Source organism: Lissotriton helveticus, chromosome 4_2, assembly GCF_964261635.1.
Source record: "Lissotriton helveticus chromosome 4_2, aLisHel1.1, whole genome shotgun sequence".
Classification (NCBI taxonomy): domain Eukaryota; kingdom Metazoa; phylum Chordata; class Amphibia; order Caudata; family Salamandridae; genus Lissotriton; species Lissotriton helveticus.
The window spans coordinates 43,394,267-43,416,389 of NC_136064.1; the positions used below are offsets into that span (position 1 = coordinate 43,394,267).

The 22,123-nt window shown below is 45.0% G+C and overlaps 1 protein-coding gene across 3 annotated transcripts in view; it reads left to right on the forward strand.

The window, feature by feature from the left end:
* The window catches only part of LOC144752026 (uncharacterized), a 149,723-nt gene that overhangs the window by 112,706 nt on the left and 14,894 nt on the right, over nt 1–22,123 (forward strand). For 2 of the 3 annotated variants that reach the window (XM_078639984.1, XM_078639982.1), the window contains exon 6: nt 5,013–5,135. In XM_078639984.1, coding sequence (XP_078496110.1) covers nt 5,013–5,135 — 123 coding nt within the window. Of the gene's footprint in view, nt 1–5,012; nt 5,136–7,624; nt 8,345–22,123 lie in introns of those variants that run through there. The other variant, XM_078639983.1, reaches the window with a different exon arrangement.

Consider the following 22,123-nt stretch of genomic DNA (forward strand, 5'->3'; position numbering starts at 1 on the left):
AGTTACCCACGCAGCTGTCAATATCTAGACTATTCAAGATCAATGCAGGATGTTTCTTAATCACGGTACCCAAGACACCCCTATTATCCACCCCCCTCCAAACAACCCTTAATCCATCCGTTGTGGCAGCCAAATTTGCTGCCCCAATTTACCTATGTGATTTTTTTCTCCCCTAACAATTTTAGATAAATCACAATTGGGTAGTGGTCACTATATACATTACACACTACCTCTGCTTTTGATAAAACATCGGCAAGGGAAGGTGAAACAAATATATAATCAATAGTTGTTGCACATCCGTGACGGATGTAAGTAGGAGCCTGTTTGGTGCTTATGTCATTGCCAGCAAACTCCATAGAGTTTATAAGTTCTCTAGTTGCAAGGAGATCAGATAGTTCTACACCTCTCCTGCAAGGGGGATTCCTTAAATGGATGTGAGCATTGAAATCCCCTCCTAAGCAGATCCCATCAAACTTCCCGTATTTACGTCCCTCCACTACGTCATCAAAGAAATTAAACAAGTCTAAAAAATTACAATTAGGATAGGATAAAAAATCATTATTATAAAAATTAATCAGACATAATTTCACATCTCTTGCATATACCAGTGCCATAAAACTTGGGTTATTGGTTTGTATTACTTCTGTTTTTACCTCTGCTGTTATCTTTATCCAAATTGATGAACCCCCACTTGGACGGCCTAAGGGTGGAGACGGCACAATACTTCAGATCAGAGGCCACCGAAGTCATCTGCGGCGTTCCTCAAGGCTCCTCGCTCAGCCCAACACTCTTCAACGTCTACATGAGCCCCCTCGCAGCCATCGCACGCCAGCACAACCTCAACATCATCACCTACGCCGACGACACCCAGCTGATCCTCTCCCTCACCAACGCCACCGCCAGAGCCAACCTGCACGAAGGGATGACAGACGTAGCCATAATGGATGTCGAACAGCTGCCTGAAACTGAACTCGGACAAGACGGAAGTCCTCATCCTGGGATCATCACCCTCCGCCTGGGACGACTCCTGGTGGCCCCCCGCCCTAGGCAGTGCACCCAAACCCACAGACCACGCACGCAACCTGGGCTTCATCCTGGACTCCTCCCTCTCCATGACCAGACAAGTCAACGCTGTCTCCTCGTCGTGCTTCAACATCCTGCGCATGCTACGTAAGATCTTCCGATGGATCCCCACCGAGACCAGGAAGACGGTCACCCAGGCCCTCGTCACCAGCCGTCTGGACTACGGCAACTCCCTCTTCGCCGGAACCACCGCCAAGCTCCAGAAGAAAATACAGCGGATCCAGAACACCTCAGCACGACTCATCCTGGACATCCCCCGCCGCAGCCACATCTCCGGACACCTGAGAGACCTGCACTGGCTCCCGGTCAACAAAAGAATCACCTTCCGGCTCCTCACCCACGCACACAAAGCCCTACACAACCAAGGCCCAGGATACCTCAACAGCCGCCTCAACTTCTACGCTCCCAAACGCCAGCTTCGATCGACCGGCCACGCCCTCGCCACCGTCCCCCGCATCCGAAGAGCCACCACAGGAGGAAGGTCCTTTTCCTACCTGGCTGCCAAGACTTGGAACTCCCTTCCGACCCACCTCCGCCTGACCCAGGACCACCTCGCCTTCAGGAAGCAGCTCAAGACCTGGCTGTTCGAGCAGTAGCGGACCCCCCCCCCCAGCGCCTTGAGACCCTCCGGGTGAGTAGTGCGCTATATAAATGCTTTGATTGATTGATTGATTGATTGACTGTGACAGCTATACCCTTCTAATAACAGATTAGTTGTACTCCAAGTTTCCTGGAACATTAAAACATCATAACAATTTACCCAATCCTTCCAGGCTTTAATTTCTAATTTTGCCTTTAGCCCTGCAATGTTCCAACTTATAATGGACAAATTCTCATTAATACGTGGGCAAACATCATAAGTGGCAATGGTTGTCAAATTAGCCGGTTGATCACATTGAGGGTTTGATGGCAGAGAAGGATGAGGTAATGTCAAAGCCACCTCGGAATCTACAGTCTTTAAAAGATCGTCAGCAATGGGCACCGCTACGACAGAGTCTTCCCGAGTTACTGGCAGTCAGTCTAAAGTGCCCTGGTCTGATAGTGCTGAAAATCTGTTATGTAACGGAAACATAGGTGATGATTGCAACAATCTGTTAGGGGGTCTGTAAAAGTAACTCGGAGGTAAGGGGGTCACCACGGTAGATGGACCATTCTGAATATTCTTCCTGTTTAGTAAGCATTTTACTACGCCCGGGTTCCTAAAGTTGATTGTAATACAATCCCCGTTGATGTTTTTAAACAGGGGTCCGACCCAGGTCACCCGGCGGGCAGAGAGAATTTCATTTGATATGTCGTAGCCGACCCCCTTGTGTTTGGTTAACCAGTCAATGCATTTGTTGTGTAACTGTACCCAAGATTCACCTTGACCCTCCCTAAGTGGTGGTATACCGGCCAAAACCAAAACATATGGGCACGACTCAGGAGGAAGGTGTAAAGCAGGACCTTGGTGTTTTATTGGTCTATTATCCTCCGGTTGGCCTCTGTGCTGGCCTGGCCTGGTAGGTACTTTCTGCTTAACTATACCACTGGAGGGGTTGCTCTTTTTGGTAATATTTGTGGTATTAGGCAGACCGGAAGATGGTGGAGGAGTGGGAGGTGGTATTGGAGAGTCATTTTGCCTTGTATTAACTTCCACTGATGGTTGTGTCAAGGGGGCAGTATTGACATTTAATGCCCCTATGGCCCCTTTAGATGTAGCTAAATTGCAATTTTTATTAGGCTCTCCGCTAGATAGGGTGCTAGTGATAGACTCTAAGTCTTTTAACAGGCGATCACCTCTAATTTGATCTAGGCAAACCATACCTTTCCTCTTAGCTTCATCATTTTTCACAAGAGTCTCCAGTCTGTCAAACCTCTTAAAAATAATATTAAATTGTTTGATCATTTGACCTTCAAGTTGTTTAAAAATTGTATCTGCAATAGTCTCTATAAGGTTTCCCTGTGGTTTGAGTTGATGAACATTTTCATTAGGGAAATCCGTCTGTGTGCAGATTGAGTTAGTGCCATCATTTATTATCACAGTATCACAATGATCCCCAGTGTCAGAGCAAACTGTTGGGACCTCTATTTGACGCTTCTTCCCCCTAGACCACATGCTCTGTGGAGTTGGCTGATTAACACTCCTAGGAGGCTGCTTCCTCTTGTTTATTACAGTCTTTGCTGGGCCCCTTTTACGTTTCGCTCCTGTGATCTTAGTGTTTGCAGATGGAAGCGCTGATAGTAATTCAAGATCACTAGCAGCGTCAGTAGCTATGACAAGGGTATTTCCTTCTTGTGATGCAACAGATGAGCTCACCGCAGAGGTAGATTTTACTACAATTACCTCTGGCAGTAGGGGTGTAGTATGGTTAGGACTAATAATAATGGTCGGTTGGCCGTTGCTTTGGGAAGCCAAAGACAACCTCCTTTCAGTCTCTGCAATCTCATTGAAGGCATTATCCAAGAGACTCTCAAATGAGAGTTGTAGAGATGCAGGGACTTCAATAGCCTGAGAGTCTATGTTGATTGTACTGGTGGAGATATTATCGCTTTCCCCCATGATAGACAGTAAGGCTCACCTTCCAATGGAGGTTAGATGTTAGATGGGTGGCCCGCCCGACCACTGTTGACCTCTGGGGGCCTCAGAGGGCCCGCCCTTTGCCCGGGCCTAGCCCGGCGCACGCCCGCGACGTGGACGGAGCCTACGCCCTTTGAAGCGCCTCCGGGCGCGCTGGCAGGCGGAAGTGGGCGGGAGTGCTTGCCGAGCACTCTGGGAGCTGTAGTCTCCCCGCGGCGTCCACAGGCTTCCCTGGACCACTGCGGCGGGAGAGAGCTGCAGCGTGAGCACCCCAGAGGCGGCGAGGAGAGGCAACGAGCAGGTGAGTGCCCCCAGGACTGATGTCAGCCGTCCGCTCCTGTTCCGCTTTTGGAAAATGACTTAATTGCATTAGAAACCGGGTTTATGCTAGCACAAATCCATGTTTATACAGTCTTCCATCTTGAATCTGTGTCCTAGTATGTCACGGGAAGACTAGTATTACTGTTTATTGTTCGAAATAAAGAAGTGCATGTTTGCTATACTATAAAAAAGAACATTTCCAGAGACTTTTCCTAGCGCTGTGCAAAACCAAGGACTTTCAAGCTGTCCCAAGATATTGGATTACAATGTATCAACTAGTATTCTTGTACAAAGCTTTGAGAACAAGTAAATCCAATGTAACAAATGAGAGAATCCCCAAATGGATTCTGTAGTAAAACGTTTCCTTTTACTTGTCCCTTATTGGGGCCTACCCAGAGACCCATGTAGGTGTGTAGCATGTAACAAAGTCTTTGTCTAACGTTCTATAAAAGAAAGTGCATTTCTCTGTACACCAGAACCCCTATTCCCCACCTATAGAAGGTGAGTCTATACCGGATTTCATATAAAAGTTCACTGAGTTCTTGGTACTTACAATCTGTGCACTCTGCTGCTAAACTTACGTATGCCATTTTCATGTACCTTGCCTGTTCATCCTTTTATATAAAACTTCAAACTAGATCAAGTATCTGTCATTCTTATTAGAATGTCTCAGTATTGATTACTGAATTCGATCATAAATTCATTATTGACCGGTCCAATCGGGGAGCACCAAGGTCCTTATCGGGACTACACTGTTCCAGTTCTAGCCATTGGCATTCTTGTGGCATGATGATTTAAGACAGGTTTGCGTGTTGACACTTAGAAATATGAATACTTGAGTATTTGTGGTGCTCTGTAATCATTTTACTAACCACTTTAAAGAAAACTTACCTGTTAATAGAATGACTGAAAAAGATCTGCTATTCAAGATTTGTTTGGGCAGGGGCATGGTCTTAAAATGTGTGGACACTTCTTACAGCTCACTAGAAAATAATCATGCATTGCTATATTCCAGTTGGGATTACTGTTTTAATACTTTTTTTCCCTGTAGATTCCAGTGCCGGCAGGGGCTTGCCTCTCTACTACATCATCCTCATTCTTGTCCTCAGCCTTGCATTTGTTTTAATTCTGATTATTGCTCTAGTGATCCAAAGACGGAGAAGGAAAACATCCGGTAGGTAGACAAGAATAATTTTTAAATTTTTGCATAAATGTACCCCTTTTTTAAAGTTTAGGAATATTAGTCACCTTCATGAATTTGTAGGCAAGCTATGAAAAAGTAGGAAATTCAACATTCGGGTCCAGAGGTGCTAGGTTGGGTGACAAATGTAAGGGATATACTTAAAGGTGGAAAAACACAAAAGTATTATTGTATATCCTCATTACGTATATCAACTGGTATCTCGAAATAATTGTTCTCATAAGGAGTGGCATATAAAGTAACAGAAAATTATCGATTGGTTTGATCCATGAGCCTTTTGGGTCTGGCCAAGACCGCTGTTGCAGGGATTCTGCACATACACAGAACTATGCGCAGGATTATAGGGACCTCAGTGTATAGGGCTAAGCCTTCCTCCCACCTTAGTGCCCAAGAGCCCAGGACCAACCGCTATAGTGTCTCACTCGCTTTCCTACTCACAAACGGAGAAACCAGTGATTAGACACCCCAGAACACAATACTCCCAGATCTCTCAGGAATCGCGGTAACAAGACACACCTTTTTGCTCACACTCTCATACTTGTCGAAAATAAGATCTGACACAGACACGTAGATAGTTTAAAATATTTATTTTAACTAACATGCTCTAAAATGCAGTGTACGTGCCACAATAAGCATAAGGATACATACCACCAATAGTGTTAGCATTGCAGTAAGGCCATATATCATAAAGGGAGACGTCATTATACAAAGACGATGGAGAAAGGACTACTGTGCCTATGCTCCCTCCCCTTGGCAAGGAGAAGTATTATTATATAATAGAAGATCTCTGGCCTTGCAAGAGCTAAATGACTGGTATGGAGTCATATAAGTGGGGAGAAGAGACCTCTCCTTTCGGAAAAAGACCCTCACACACCCAGCCAGCTAGGTGTCTTGCTTTATCATCGGGTCGGCACTGCAATACCCGATCGGCACCCATGATGGGGCCTTCTTGGCGAAGATCTTTTTTCCTTATGCCGGGGGGTGAGGTGCATGTGAGGGCCCTAAATTGGTGTAGGTGAAAGTGGAGTGTAAGGAAGTGGATTAAAATAGGGCAGGTGGTCTACTCAAGGATAATTTTAATGAATGTGGCCCCTACCCCAATTAAAAATAAAAGAAGCCGCGTATCTTCACTCTAAGGATGTGGAGTTTATGCGCTTACAAGAAAGGTCAACATGTTTCTTGCCTAACTTACTAGTTGGCAATTCATCAGGACCAGGACGATCTACCTACATTTTTTGGAAGAGGTCAACAAGGGTTAAAGTGTATAGGGACTACCCGGACCGGCTTCATGGGGGGTAGGGCTGATGCCTCCCGTGTACTACGGAACCGGCACTAAACTTGAGTGTCGACACGAGCCGGTACTGATGCCGAACAGTTGTGACCCTAATGGGGCTGTGTTTTTATGATCTACAAGGTACCACTTTTTAGGGTGCTGTAATGGTGGTCACATATACACTTTAACCCTTGTTACACGCACCTCACTCACCGGCATAAGGAAAAAAGATCTCCACCAAGAAGGCCCCATCACGGGTGCCGATTGGGTATCGCCCCGCCGACCCGATAAGGAGCAGACCCGATGATGAAGCAAGACACCTAGCTGGCTAGGTGTGTGAGGGTCTTTTTTCCAAAAGGAGAGGTCTCTTCTACCCACTTATATGACTCCATACCAGTCATGTAGCGCTTGCATAAACACACTTTAGCCTCTGCTTTTTATGTCAGGAACTGCATACTAATTTTGCATAGTTTGGATTACAGACATGTATGCTGGACCTGGTTAAACAATCCATTCTGCCCTCTCTTTGTCTCAACATATTAAAAATGGATCCCACAGATCTCCATGACTTTTATTTACTTAGACACACCATACATGTGCACCACAAACATGCACAACATACACTGGGGACGTTAACACCAGGATCCTGGTAAATGCATAGAAACAGAATTTACAAGAATGTGACAGAAGCCCCCAAACCAGTGACGCAGATTAAATAAAAAAAAGTCTAGCCACATCTGTGGATTACCAAAATCTGGTAGGCTGCCACCACCTCTCCATGTGGTTTACCCATGACAGGAACAGTAGTCCACTGTCAGTACAATGAGGGCATGCTTGATGGACCCATCAAGGTCACCCCACTGATGTAAGTGGACATCCTAGGCATCTGCACACATACTATATTAATGTGAGGCAAAGCCTAAAACCAGGAAACCAGATACATACATTTGGGCCCTCTGGGCATTGAAACATGTCTGCACTGCATGCTGGGACATTCTGGTTCCAACATCTATACTTGCATATATTCACAATATTCTGATTTTTGGAGAACAATATTAAAAATATATTACGTCTGGTAGTGAACCATTTGTATTTTCAAGGCTCTTTCAATACCTGTTTATACTTGAATGTGTGTATATATTAGTTTATGAACGCACTTTGAAACAATGTTTTTTTTTATCTCCTTAAGGTACTTCTTCTGTTTTGTGTTTTTATCATATAACGGCGATTTGCGTCTGCTGTGTTGAATGTATTTCTTTATTTGCTTAACTGTAGTCACCTGAAAGTATTATTGGTGTTTTAAACTAGGATATTGTTTTCGCTTTGTAATGGGACTATAAAACATAGTTTGAATATCACAGTTACGACATTTTAAGGATGTCCCGGTGAGGGATCTTTTCCACATTCACGTGCCACTCAATAGATTGATGGGACCCTTTCACATCTTCGCATTGGTCCATTCCAGAGCCTCTGGCTGTTTTATAAATAGTTGTTTTCAACCAAAGATGAATCTACCAACCAAGACAAACTGGAAGACAGTAAAGGACTTGATGGGACATCTCTCACCGTAGAAAATGTCTAGAGGAAGAGTCTTCCAGTTGTTATGGCTACAGCAACGGACATTAGTTAAAAGATGCATCTGCCATTCTCCCCAGTAGAAAGTGGATATTAATGGAAAGGAACATTCTGTATTTACTATGGCTGGTCCCCCTTGTTTTAATAAAGTACATTACAGTACCAACTGTACACCTCAATAGAAGCAGCAATTCAAAGACAGTGTGCATCACTGAGTGTATGTTTCTGTAGTGGGCTGGTCCCACAGGTTCAGGAGTCATAAGTAGACGCTGTAGACGTGGGCAGGTAGAAATAGATGTAGTTTATTAAGGGAGTAAAGGAACATATGTACAACCTGAGGATACTACAGTTTCAGTTTGCTTTCTTTTCTTCCTTGTGGTTTTGTTTGCTTTGTGTCCTGTTTCCTGCTTGTCCCAGCCACTGCCTGTGCAGTCTGTTCTGCTAGAATGTTGTCAATGTCTGAGTTGTCTCATGTCTGGAGTCTTGCAGGGCACTGCTTTAGATTCTTACATTGTGTGTTTGATTAGCAGTGTGCGGCAAAGGTATTTACTAAGCCGCTTGTGATCAAAGATTGCTTTTGCAGGCATCTGTTAAATCCAAACTGTTTAGGTCTCCGCTACAGACAGTTCTAACTGTCTGTTGCCAAGACCTTTTTCTTCTGATACATATCATATACTTAGAGTGCGCTGAGGGTCAGCCATGGCTTAAAACATTAAAAATGGCCTCGGTGGAAGCGGATCCAACCTGAATGAATTTTATTTTGTTTTACACATCCAGATTGAGATGGCCGCTGCAGATAACTCACTGAGTCATGTTATTGGTTGAGTGACGTGGCTCCAGAGTCACACTGACAGCCATTAAATCCATAAAACCACAAATCAAACACAGCATCTAATGATACATTGATAAAATGCTACAAAGGTGCACTACTGAAACTGCCCACTGAGCACACTTTCAATTTGCTTCGGGCTCTCTCTTCCCTCTCATTGGGGCATATTATCAAGATTGGAGTTAACATTATTGCCGGTTTAGCGGCAGAAAACTGCCTCTAAAACGGCGATAATGGGCTTGATAATATGCCCTGGAGAATTCCAATAGAAGTCCAGGTTCACACCAGAACATGGGCTTCTATGGGAATTCACAAGGGCATATTATCAAGCCCATTATCGCTCGCAGTTTTCTGCCGCTAAACCGGCGATAATTCTTAACACCGTTCTTGATAATATGCCCCATTGTCTCTCTTTGTGGTCTTCTCTTAAACTCTCTCTGTTGCACCCTACCATCGATCTCTTTTGCACTTTCAAACTTCCCCCTCTCGCTCTCTTTTTCTCTCTTGGTACAACTCCCTCCCCTTTCTAATGACCTCACCTATTTTCTTTCACCTCTGCTCATCCCTCTTTTCTCACTCTAATTTTCTGACTTTTCTTCACCCAACACACAACTTAGTACATACAACCACTAGCAAAGTCAATAGGTGTCTCTAAAAAGAAAACACATACGGAAATGCTGTTTGAATTGCCTTATCACATTAAACCCCTGACCTATTGGCTTTGCCAATGCTTATTTTCTTTGTGTTCCAGCACTCCAGGGCTGTTCAGGTCTTTACTTGGTCTCCCTTCTTCTTGCTACAATACACAATAGCGCCCCTTCCTCATCACTCTTTAATCCCTTCAGTCCCCAACTACCCATACCCACTCAGCCGTTGAACATGACCCACTTTGTTGCTTCCCGATGGTACCCATTCTGCTGTGTTACCCGTTTTCAATATTTTTACGTGCACTTTTATAAGTTAGCAAAAGCCTAGCAGCTGCAAAGCCTAGGCCCAAGCTCACTCCTCTACTTACCATGGACTTTTCCTCTGACCAGTCTAGGCCCTCTCTCTCTGGACATCAAGGAAGAAATGTTGTGCTGTTCCTCAGGTAGGAATTGTAGAAGTCACACGAGAGCTGGAACCCACTGTGTCTCACTGAGATCTACAGATGGAAATCCATTTGTCTCTCTCTCTCTCTCTCTCTGACCCGGCCTTACGCCACGAAGCCCTGCCTGGCTCCTCATGCAGCCTCCTCGTTCCACTCTCTTTCCTTCTCACGCCTTCTCTCTTGCCTCCTACTTCTGACTTTTTCCCTTTGAGCTTCCAACTCTTGTGTCTTCTATGAACATTTTTACTCTTGTGCCTTTTCTATGCATTACTCTTTGTGCCTTTTTCCAAACTCTATTGCTCCTTCTGAACTTTCCCACTCTTGTGCTGTTTTCAGTCCTTTCATCATTCCTTTCTCATGCTTTTTCATGCCCCCACCGCCTTCGTGGTTTTGGCTCCTCCTGACCTGCTCTCCAGCATCTTCTTGCTTCTTCCAGTGTCTTCTTCCCACCATCCCTAGCCTTACCGTCAGCCCCTCTGCGCTCCTCACCCCTACCAGGACCTACCTAAATTTAGCCCGAGTGTGCCAATCTGCTTCTGGACCATGCCCCGCACCAGGGTCCCACGTCGGGTCACCTTCTGCCCCTACTCTGCAGCAACCCTTTGCATGCTCAACCTACGACCCATAACTACCCGCTACTTCTACACTACACCACTCAGCACGGTTGGACTTTTTTTTTCCTGCATTCACTGTTGCTTCACCAGCAGAATCCTACCCTCTTGCTCATCCCATACTCCCACACCCCCCTCTCACAACCTGATCTCACCAAACACTACAGAAAACCAACCGCTAACACTTACATCCATGCTTATCAACACCCACTCGCTCAAAAAAAAACATGATTGAAATCTGGGACCTCCTCTGCAACAGCACCCCAGACCTCCACTTCCTGACAGAAACCTTCGCAGCAGGATGCAAGATTGTATGCCAAGATCACATTCACAAACCCGGATGGAGACTTTCCATCATATACAAAACACTCTAAATTGCTGACTTCAATGGACCCAGGCACCACCCCCCTCATGGAAAACAGGCACCCCAGCTTGCAAACCAACAACAGCTCTACCCTTAAGGCCACCCAGACCACAAAGTAACTTCAGAAACCCATCAGTGACTGCATCACCTCCCACACCATCAACTCCAAGTACTTCCTACTTCTTGGTGATTTCAGTTTCCAGATATAAGACCACTCTGAACACTGCTCCACCAATCTCCTTGAGAGCCTGCGCAACATAGGACTTTCCCAGCTCAACACGGACCCCGCACACAGTGCAGGACACACTCTAGATGAAGTCTTTGCCTCCAGCAACAGCAGAAAAAGCTCTGACCCTAAGAATTGACTCTAGTTTCAACAGGTGGCAAAGGAACTTTTCACTATTGTCAAACAATTTACCAACTCAAAGCAGTAACTCAAACCATCACCCCTACACAAGAACTCTGCAAGAAACTCCAACTCCTTGCATGAAAAAATCTCCAAACCAAAGACTACCAACTGACAGCATGGAATGTCCATAAAGGACATCGCAGCAGTAATGAAGACCGTCCACTCAGGGGTTCACACAGACATCCGCCCCACAATATCTATAACATGAAAAAAGACCAGATCAGTGCTTCACTCAGTTCTATATTCAATACCCCCCTCAGGACATCCGCCTTCCCAGATAGCTGGAATCTAGCCTACATTCCTGCCCTCCAAAAAAAAAAAACAGCTGAGCCTGAACTACTCTGCAACTACTGACCCATCTAGCTGTTCTCCTTCCCAGTCAAAGTCATTGAGAAGACCATGAACAGACCACTCTCTGGCCACCTAAAACACCAGAAACTCCCGGACAACTTGCAGTCAGTATTCTGAAACAACCGCAGCACTGAAACAGCTCTCCTCACTGTCACAGATGACATGCGCACTATCCTCCATCATGGACAGATCGCCACCCTCATTCCCCTCTGCTTTCAACACTGTTACCCACAACGCACTTCTCACCAGACGACACACAGCAGGAATACAAGGACCAGCACTCCAATGGAAAGGTTCCTTCCTCTCCAGAAGAACACGAGTCAGACTCTCGCCGTTCACATTAGAACCCAAGGAACTCCTCCGCGGAGTCGCGCAGGGATCATCACTCAGGCCCACACTTTAGCATGTTCATGACTTCTCTGGCAAACATCATCACGCCAAGCCCACATCACACCACTCCTCTGAGAGCTCCACTGGCTCCTCATCCAAAAGTGCTGCCAAACTTCTCACACATGCATTCAACCAACTACAGAACACTGGACCTGCATACCACAATCACCCGCTTGTCTTTAACCAACAGACCACAAAACTTTGCTTAGCATCATTTTTACTTGCACATGCACAAATCCCTCATCCACAGAAGCAGAACAGGAGATCAATCCTTCTTCTACCAAGCCGTCAAATCCTGGAATCATCTCCCTCAACACATCAGGGCCTCTTCCTCACTTTTCTGCAAGAAGCTGAAGACTTGACTATTCAATTAGTCTTCTTGCAAGACCACCACGACTGCCTCTATTCAGGCCCAGCCTCACCAAACGCCTACACTCACCTATTCAACACCTGGATACCCTCACGGGTGACAAGTGGCACTCTACAAATCCATCTTACATTACATCAGCTACTGCTCCTCTTTACCGCTCACTTGAACTACCACTTCATCATCCAGCGCCACGACACCTCAGGGTATACTTGCGCTTAACAAGTTGAAATAACAGAACAACAAAATCTTTATGCCACAAGCGAAAGCTCCCATCAGCACCAAGCTACCTAACTTGAACAAAGTATCAGAAACTGACCTGCGCAGCGCACTCAAAACATATCAACCCAACACCACCAACAAACTAGTCATGGACATCCCAAATTTCAACTAGTGGACCTCCAGCTGTGCAGAAGCTCTTCACTTATCAAAACTCATAAACACTGCAGAACCAACAAACGGGCCAACTGGTAAACTGAATATCTCCAGGACTCCAAAAGATACTGCAAATAGCTGGAAATGAAATGGAGAGCCAACCATGAAACCTACGTCAGATCAACCAACAAGGCTCCTCTCAGGCACTACCAAGACCTTCTGAGAGGCACCAAGAGAAGATCCCTCACCAACCAGATTGAAGCTTGCTCCAACAATGGCAGCTCACCATGGAGTTTACTACCCCAGAAGCCTCCGCCAAATCCATCTCCCCCCTCCCAGGAACTCTGCGACATTCTTTCCAACTTTCCCCACAGCAAAATTGGAAAGATCTAAAATAACTTCGAAAAAAAACGAACCCAAGGACATCAACAACCTGCCCACCTCTTATGCTGACACACACCTAACCACCTTAAGAACACTCACAGAAGAAGACACCACTTTGATCATAAAAACATCCACTCCACTGCCTCAGATACCTATGTCCACAACATATCTACAACCTAGGAGGACCTTGATCAGCAAATTCCTCACTCACATTATCAACTCCTTCATTGTTAATGCATTCTTCCCCTGGGCCTGAAAACTTGCTGCAGTAATGGCCCTCCTTAAGAAACTTTTTGCAATCTCCAACAAGATGAGGAACTTATGGCCCATCTCCCTGCTATCATACCCAACTAAAGTTATAGAGAAGGCAACTAACCATCATCTCACTAACCACCTGGTACTCACTATCTTCTCAAGCACACCAAATCTGGTTTTCCAAGCTACCGAAGCATAGAGACAACATTCTTTGGCACCACAGATGAGATCTGCACCTTACTAAACCAAGGAGAAACCGCCAGTGGCCACCCCTCGAATGGATATGAGGGAGAACACAGAGTGTCAGACTCTCACCCTACACATTAGAGGCCACAAGCGTGATCTGCAGAGTACCTCAATGATCATCTCTCAGCTCAACTCAATTTCTGACAAGTCCTCCACGACTAGATCTAACTTCATCAAATGCATGGATGGAAACCAACTGCCTCAAACTCCACTAGGACAAGTCAGAAGTGCTGATTTTAGGGAACACGGACTCCCCCGGGCCTCAACCTGGTGGCCATCGGAACTTGGCCCAGCACCTTTACCCTCTAACTGTGCAAAAAAACTGGGAATCATCTTAGATGACAGACACTACACAGCCTCACAAGTAAAAACCGTCAGCTCCTCTTGCTGCCACATACTACACATCCTCAGAAAAATCTTGAAAAGGATACCAATGAGCACCAGGCGTACCGCCACTCAAGCTCAAGTCACAAGCAGACTAGACTACGGTACAGCACTCTATGCCAGAATCTCCACTCACCTCCCCACCTTCAGACCACCCAGAATGCTGCAGCAAGACTCATTCTGGGCCTTCTACACGCACTTCACACCACACCTCAAAAAACTCCACAAGCTGCTGATACATAAATGCTGCCAATTCAAACTCCTCACTCATGACTACAAGGCACAACACAACATATGGCTAACATATCTCAACTGTTGTCTCACTTCCATCTACCCACCAGACTGCTGTACTCAGCCTAACTCTCCCTCGAATTCACCCATTGTATCCGCAAAAGCAGAACAAGTAACTTAGCCTCCTCCTACATCGCTCTCAAGACATCCCTTCACACATCAGGGTCTCCTCATTGTTTCTTGAATACCTCAAGAGGCTCTTCAAGTAACCCCCAGCAGACAAGCTACACACCTGCTCCAGCACCGAGATATCCTTTGGGTGGAAAGTAGCGCTCTACAAATCCATATAACATCACATAACAAAGTTCAACAGGGCTTTTGCTTTCTTTTTTGCACAACATTGCTCTTTCTTAAACTCTTTTAATTTACCATTTTTACAAGGCCGTCAGCAGTGTTTGAACGGTAAATTAAAAGTTGTAAAATGGGCACCAGTACATCACAACAGATATGTTGCAATGCATACCAAGGTCACTGCCTATGCTTGTGTAGATGTGCACATGTATCCTGATGCAGTAGCGGCCATTTTAACATTAGGTATTGAAAACAAACATTGGCAAACACAATATCTCGGCCATTTACAGATAAGACGTTTTGGATTTACCACTGCTGGTTTACATTGTTTCTGCACAAGCAACTGCAAGCATTACTGTTATTCAAGTGTTTTTATATAGATGATTGTCTCACATGTGGGTTAATTTGATGCAGTTCTATAACACTATGTATTTATTTTGTGAGTGCATGTTGGTATTCGTGTCCCCACATGGGGGTAAGCATTTGGAGGATACAGTCACCCGTAAGGTAAGTAGCCCATTGGCTAGTACCAGGCACTCCCTTTTTAAATGCCTCTAAATGTAGTATTTAGGTGCCCCCCCCCCTGAGCCTGAACTTTAGTGCCTGATGACCTAAGAAGAGCTGGACACTACAGAGCTGCACTAGCAGAGAAGACTGCAGAGACCAACTGACGTGACCCCAGCCCTACTATCCTGTCTGCAGCTCTGACGATCCTGTACCAAAAGACAGCTCATCCTGCAGCCCAGTGACCTCCAGAAACCTAGGAGGATTGACTGCCTTCAACAAAGATCAAGACTCCAGAGAAAAGCAGATCCGTTCACCAAGCAACCGTCTTCAAGGTAAAGACTCTGAGACATGTAGAACTGTGAAACAAGCCCCCAGTTACTCCTCTGCACCAGACACCTACGACCTGAGACCAAGTGCCCCACCACTTCCAGCAAGGTTCCCCAGCACTCCAGAGCTGTAATCCACCGTGACATGTCGACATGTCCTGGACTCCTCAACATCGTCTGCAACCTCTACAGAGAGACCACCTAATCGTGACCTGCTCCGGTAAGCCGTTTCCGACACCAAAAGGCACCCCTGCACCCATCCGCCCTTGGCCTTTGTGAAGAGGACCAAAGTGTTCCCTACATCCCTGAGCATCACAACGTAACTGCCCAGCTGTTACTTTTGTTCAACTGGCCTGAGCATGCAGCCCTTTTTCGATTTTGTCCTTTTCCATTGCCTTGAATTGGGCACTCAACGCTGTTACCACTCTGCACCTGGCCAGCCCTGTGTCACTGGTGGTGTAGTATTGGTGCTGCTTTGGGCCCGTCCATTGCTTGCTTCAACCCCCAGAGATTGGTACTCCAAGCTGCTGCTACTTACTAGCAAGCAGCCTCTGTCCAAATGACCCCAATCCCCATCAATTTCCATTGTGCATCCAACCTCGAACTTGCACCTGGCTGCCCCTCTGCTGTTTGTGGTGCGCTGTTGGTGCTGAACTGAACCTTATCCAATACTGACCTAAACTTCCGAAGACTGATCTTGTAAGTTGATGTTATCCCTATGTATGCTGAATGTTTCATTACTCCCATAGGTTAACATTGCAAAGTCTGAAAATTGTGCTGTGTCCATTTTTGAAACTGAAAAGTATTTTTATTGAAAACCTTATTAACCTATGTTGAATTTCTGTGAATCTGCAAAATAAATATAACCAAGTATTATTTTTATAAATTGATCTCACATGTATTCATTGTGTCGCATTTATTGCCACTGTGTGCACAACAAATGCTTATCACTGCCCTCTAATAAGATTAACTTCACACCCACACTACTACAAAGGACAGCAGTAGTATTCTCAACTTTAGCCTCTTTAAAGTGTAATGGGGAATCGATTGGACCCGCTGCACACTATATCTTATTTTGGTATAGTATACATACTGTCAGCTTCTTACATATGTGTTATATTAAAATTACGCCACACTTTGGATACTCTCAGGATCTATGGCCGGCTGAACAAAGGTGCTTACTTTGTCAGTTACCCCATCATAAATATCTAATATTGGGCTCAACCTCATGGCTCAGCACACCGTATCCATATGTTCAAGAGGACTGGTCTGTTTTAGTCCTTTGGGTCTGCATGATCTCTTCTTAAAACCTATCATGTACCTGCACGGCGTGCTGAAGAGCCGATTCTGGCAGAGAATGACGTTTCATGCAGCTCACTGAAATTATTCTACAGCGAAACCGCGTAAAGTGTACTCTGTAACCGAGTCTACAGATATTGGTCTGTACTGACGCTGCATACACTGTGGGCACCTTATTAGCAACTTTAGGGTGTACTTGACATTGAAGATCTGTAGTCTGCACACTCATGTTCCTCATCTCTCCTGGGCACCCACTGCCCTGAGGGGTGTCACTGGCTTTCTTTTCTCATGCCTGTCCCAAAAATGTCCAGACAGTCGTGTTTTGCTGAAGCGTTATCAGGAGAGGCATCATGCTAACCAAGATCCTGACCGAGGTTACGGCTTTGAGCACCAAGGTCATATAAGGTGACACTACTATGATTAATTTAGCTGCAGGTGTTAAGTCTCTGTTTGGCTTTCAAGACTGTCCACCTGTGATTGGATACCTGTGATGAGCACCTGGATGTAGACATATTATTCAGCCTCAATACAGACTGGAATATCAATCTTGAAAGATTACACAGAAAAGTGACAGATTTCGAGGACCACTCACGGTGAGATAATATGAGACATTATGGCATACCAGGGGAGATGGAAGGGGAAGACATGGTTGCTTTTCTGGTATCCTGTTTTTTTTTTTTTTTTTACTGAAGTGATTTCAAATCACATGATACAGTGATCAAAAAAAGTACATTCTTTGCGTTCAGACTGCAGAAGGACGGAGTCAAGTTTGGCTTACTAGACCCAGTGACAATGATGAACTAGTTACTTACCTTTTGTAAGGCCTTATCTGGTAGATATGCTATCTAGTTACAGATTCCCTACCTTAGAATATTCCTCAAAGGTCAGACTAGATCTGGAAAATCTTGAGCAGTAGCTCTGCGTGGCGCTGGTGGTATTGATCTGCTCAACCCTGGCGTTGTCTGCCCCGGAAGTGACGGACACTGTGCCTGTATAGATGCCATCCCAGCGCACTGCCATCAGTTTCTTTTCATTTCATGTCCATGCCAGAAGCATTGAGCCACTTTAGAAAGCCGATGTACCAGTATGCTGATCAGGGGCCTAGAGGGGCATTCTTGATTTGACTGTCAAAGCAGTAGTGTTTAATAAGCATGTCCAGAAACACCAACATAGCAGCCTGACAGATTTCCAGGATGGGCACTCCACGTGCTAACTCGGTGGTCACTGCCTTGGCTCTCATGGAATGAATCCAGACGCCCACAGGGGATTGCCCCTAGGCCAAAGCGTAGCATATCTTAATGAAGACCATAATCCAACTGGAGACAGTCTTTTTTCTGAACAGTTTTCCCATTGTTAGTACTGGTGTACCTTACACTCAGTTGATTGTCAACCTGGGACAATATTATACATAGTGCTCTGGGGGCGTAACAGGTGTGTGCACCCACTTTGTGTGTTCCCTGGGAACAATGGTATTACAGAGGGGGACTGAGATGCTTGCGCGTCCCCTTCTGTAATACAGATAGCATTGGGGTACATGTTGCATCGGTGCTATCATAAGAGGATATTCCCTCAAGTGCATGAGGCATAGCCCCATGCAATTGAGGGAATCAGTTTGCCTTTGAGCCTGCACCTTATTGTGGTTGGGGACGCAGAGGCAAGCATGCCTTTAGTAAGTTCCCTGAAAGTGTGCCCGAAAAGGTGGTGCACTTTCAGTGCACCTCTCATAGTCAGCCCTCTGGAAGGGATAAAGAGGGTACTGTGGACCTCCTGAAGGAAGGTGCAGCCATTCACTGCGCTCGTTTGAAAGAGGATCTCTCTTCCCACTTAAAAGTGCAAGCAAGTTGCAACCTGAACTGTGAAACACGAAGCAACTTTAAAACTGCTGTTCCATATTTCACTTGAATGTGCTGCTGCGGGGACAGCGCAATTTTGCGGTGAAGAAGGTCAGCAATGTGATATTTTTGCCATTGTAAAATGGCTTCACCACCTTTGGTAGGGAAGAGGCATGGTTGTAGGGAACCAGTTGCTCTGGAACAAAATTTGTGTATGGAGGGTGCACACAGAGTGCTGGAAGCTCGCTAACACTCCTGCTGATTCAATGTCCACTAAGAAGACTGTTTGTTGATCAAGCAATGTAGAGAGCAACTATGAGTGGGCTCAAAGGGCAAACACATACAAAATTTAAAACCAAATTAAGGTCTCATTGGGGGACAATGCAGGGTTGTGGAGGAAACCTGTGCTGAAGTACTTTCAGGAAATGAATCACCACTGGTGATTTGAACAGGAAGGGCTGATCTGGCGACCTCAAGAAAGCCAATATGGCTGAAAGATTTAATTTAACTGTGCCCAAAAGAAGGCCTCATAGGGCAAGTGATAATCAAACAACAACATCTCGGGTAATTGTGAAGAGAGGATCAGCATGTTTGGTAGTGCACCAAACCACAAACCTGTCCCAACGTGAAGCAAAGATGGCCGCTGACTGGTGAGAAACTCAAGAAGGGAACTCCGAGGCTGGGATCACAATACTGTACAATTCCCTTGTTAGCCCAACATCAATGGACAGACTTAAAACATTGGAAAATCAGAATATCAACAGTTACGGTGAACAAGGAGGACGTTGGAAAAGCATAGGAATAACTACATTGTATGAGGGCAACATGACAAAAGATTTGTCTTTCCCACCTTCCCTTACATTCCCTCTCTAGGAGCTGCACTCCCTTTGTTAAACATGCCCTCTTCATTAGTCATGAACTTGACAATCCCTACTGAATCATGGCTTACAAAATCATCTTTCCCTTCCATGGATCTATTGGTTTCTCCTAACTATAACATTGTGAGACTAGACAGACTGAACAAAACCGGGGGAGGTATCGCTTGAATACACCATTCGGTTCTCTGTTACCCAATTAAACATTGATCCACTTGACTCTTGAGAATACCTTGGACTTTCTATAAGTACTGTAGATAACCAGCTTTGCGCACAACATGCATTCTACCATCCCCCAGGTATAAGTGCCCATTTCGTATACCAGTGTATGGAGATCATTACTGCAAATACTTCCCCAACTCTAATGATATATCCTTAGGTGAATTTATTCTACATTGGGACAACCTTAATCATAAACAGGCCAATATCCTCAAAGATTTCCTGGTAGAACTGAATCTTACACACACCTGCACAAAGCTGACACATTCAGATACTCTAATTAGACTGGATTATTTCTAGAGACTGGGCTGTGAAAATAAACCTAATTGATCCATTCGATTGGTCGGATCACCACGTCATCAAGATCCTAATATTGGCCATTAAAAAGTAAAACACTATGCAATATGTCAAACTCAAGCAGTGGTTATTAGACAATAGAGACTTAAGCAATGAGCAACTAGTAGCACGGTGTGAGGAGGATCTACACCCGCCCAATAACATGGTAAACATTAATGAACTCATGGAACACTATAATTCAACAATGAAAAATATAATCAATATGATTGCACCTTTAAAACTTAAAAGAATACCAGATAACGTTAAAAAACCTTGGTTTAATGGGTCGCTAAATGAAGAAAGACGAAGTGTGAGACTAGCTGAAAGGAAGTGGAGACAGCACCCTTCCTTCCCACAGCTAAAATTCCTTAGAAAGACTAGAAATGCATACAACAAAAGTGTTCTCAGATCCAAAAAAGCTTTCTTTAGAACTGAACTGGATAATCAACAGCTTGTTAGACGAAGTCCATTTTGTTTTGGAAGAGGGTTGCATTGTTGCCTTGTTTCCGAGTTATGTTAGGGGGTAGGGGAGCAAAAACATACTGAGTGGAAACAGGAGCCTCCGGAAGCGCTCAGTTAGGCAGTGTGGGAGCTCAGTCCCAACTCACATCAAAATGTGAGACCTGTCTGTCCAGCGGCCAGCGGAAGCAATCCTACTATCCAGTAGCCACTCTTTTCATCCAACACCCTTGTTGCACTCATCTTCATCAGTATAAAACCAAACTAACTCACGCTGGGCTGAGTGTGGTGTCTCAGCCCATCACATGCTTTCCTTCCTGGGTTTGCCACATTCAACTGGGAAGATTTAAATAATGATTATGACCAGCTAGTGGGGACAGGAGGAAAAAAATAATATAACGAAATGAGAGAAGGGAGAAAAAATATCTATAATAAGCAGAAAAGAAGAGTGGGACCAAAATGTTGCTATGGGCAACATCTGCAGTTAAAAGTATTTTCATATTTGCATGGGGCAACCTAATGCTTTTTGATTGACTAACACACCGTGCAATGTAGAATGCATAATGTCCGGGTGGTGTTAACGTAGAGCGAGGACGAGTGGGGAGGCATTCCGTAAAGCTCATCTTAATACTAGGATTCTACAGACAGGCAAGCTTTTTTTTTGTTTATTTTGCACTTTTATACAGCGGGAAGTCTGCTTGAAAGTATTTTAGTGCTTTACAGGAGCACCGTTTACATTACACAAGGACACATGCATGTTTTTTTAGGCATGGGGAGACCGAGAGTAACTGATTTGCCCAGAATCACAGGATGCTGAGCGGTCACAGAGATTTGAACATTGTTCTCTAGTTACAAAGTGGACAGCTCAGGCCCTAAGCCACATCCTCTCCTGGTAACATTTGCAGGAGGCGCGCTTAAAGCAGAGAGTTGTGGCTGGAGTCTGCTGTTTTCATTCCTCGCTGCAGACAGACGACCACTGTAACTTATTGACATCGACAAAAAATTAAATAAAGTACACACCTGCATACAAGGTCCCTGGGTGGCTCAGGTTGGGAAACTGTCAGAGAAGTCGCCCATACACTATCAAGGAATCTTAAGAAATAACCTTGAAAAACGAAACATTCAGTACATGCTTCTGGGACTGGTGAGGATGGCGTGTGAGAATATAACAGGACAAACAGGAATGTTAAATGCAGCACACATAGAAAGAGGAAAAAACGAGGAGAAATAGAGACACTTCTCCTTCTTATGCCTCCCCTGAGAAGGCGTAGCATATCGGGGCACTCCCAGGGCTGGCAGAGATGGTAAATCTGGGAATGCATCAAAACTGCAACACAAATACTTGCTAAATATGGCCCCATGTTTATTGGTTTAAACAAGCTTTGTTCCACAATTTTTGATTTTGCGTTGGTGTTAGATTTTAGTAGGTGAAATTTGCGCCGCTTTACTTTCCTGACCGCTTTATACAGATCTATTCTTGTTGCTGCATAATCCATATTGATATGGGGTGCAAAGGAAAGGCCTAATTTGAGAATGTTTTCTTCATCATTGGAAAGCTGAAGAGGGGTCAGGTTGACGATGATACGGTTAGAATCCCCCAGTGTAGTTAGGTCTTGGCTGGCC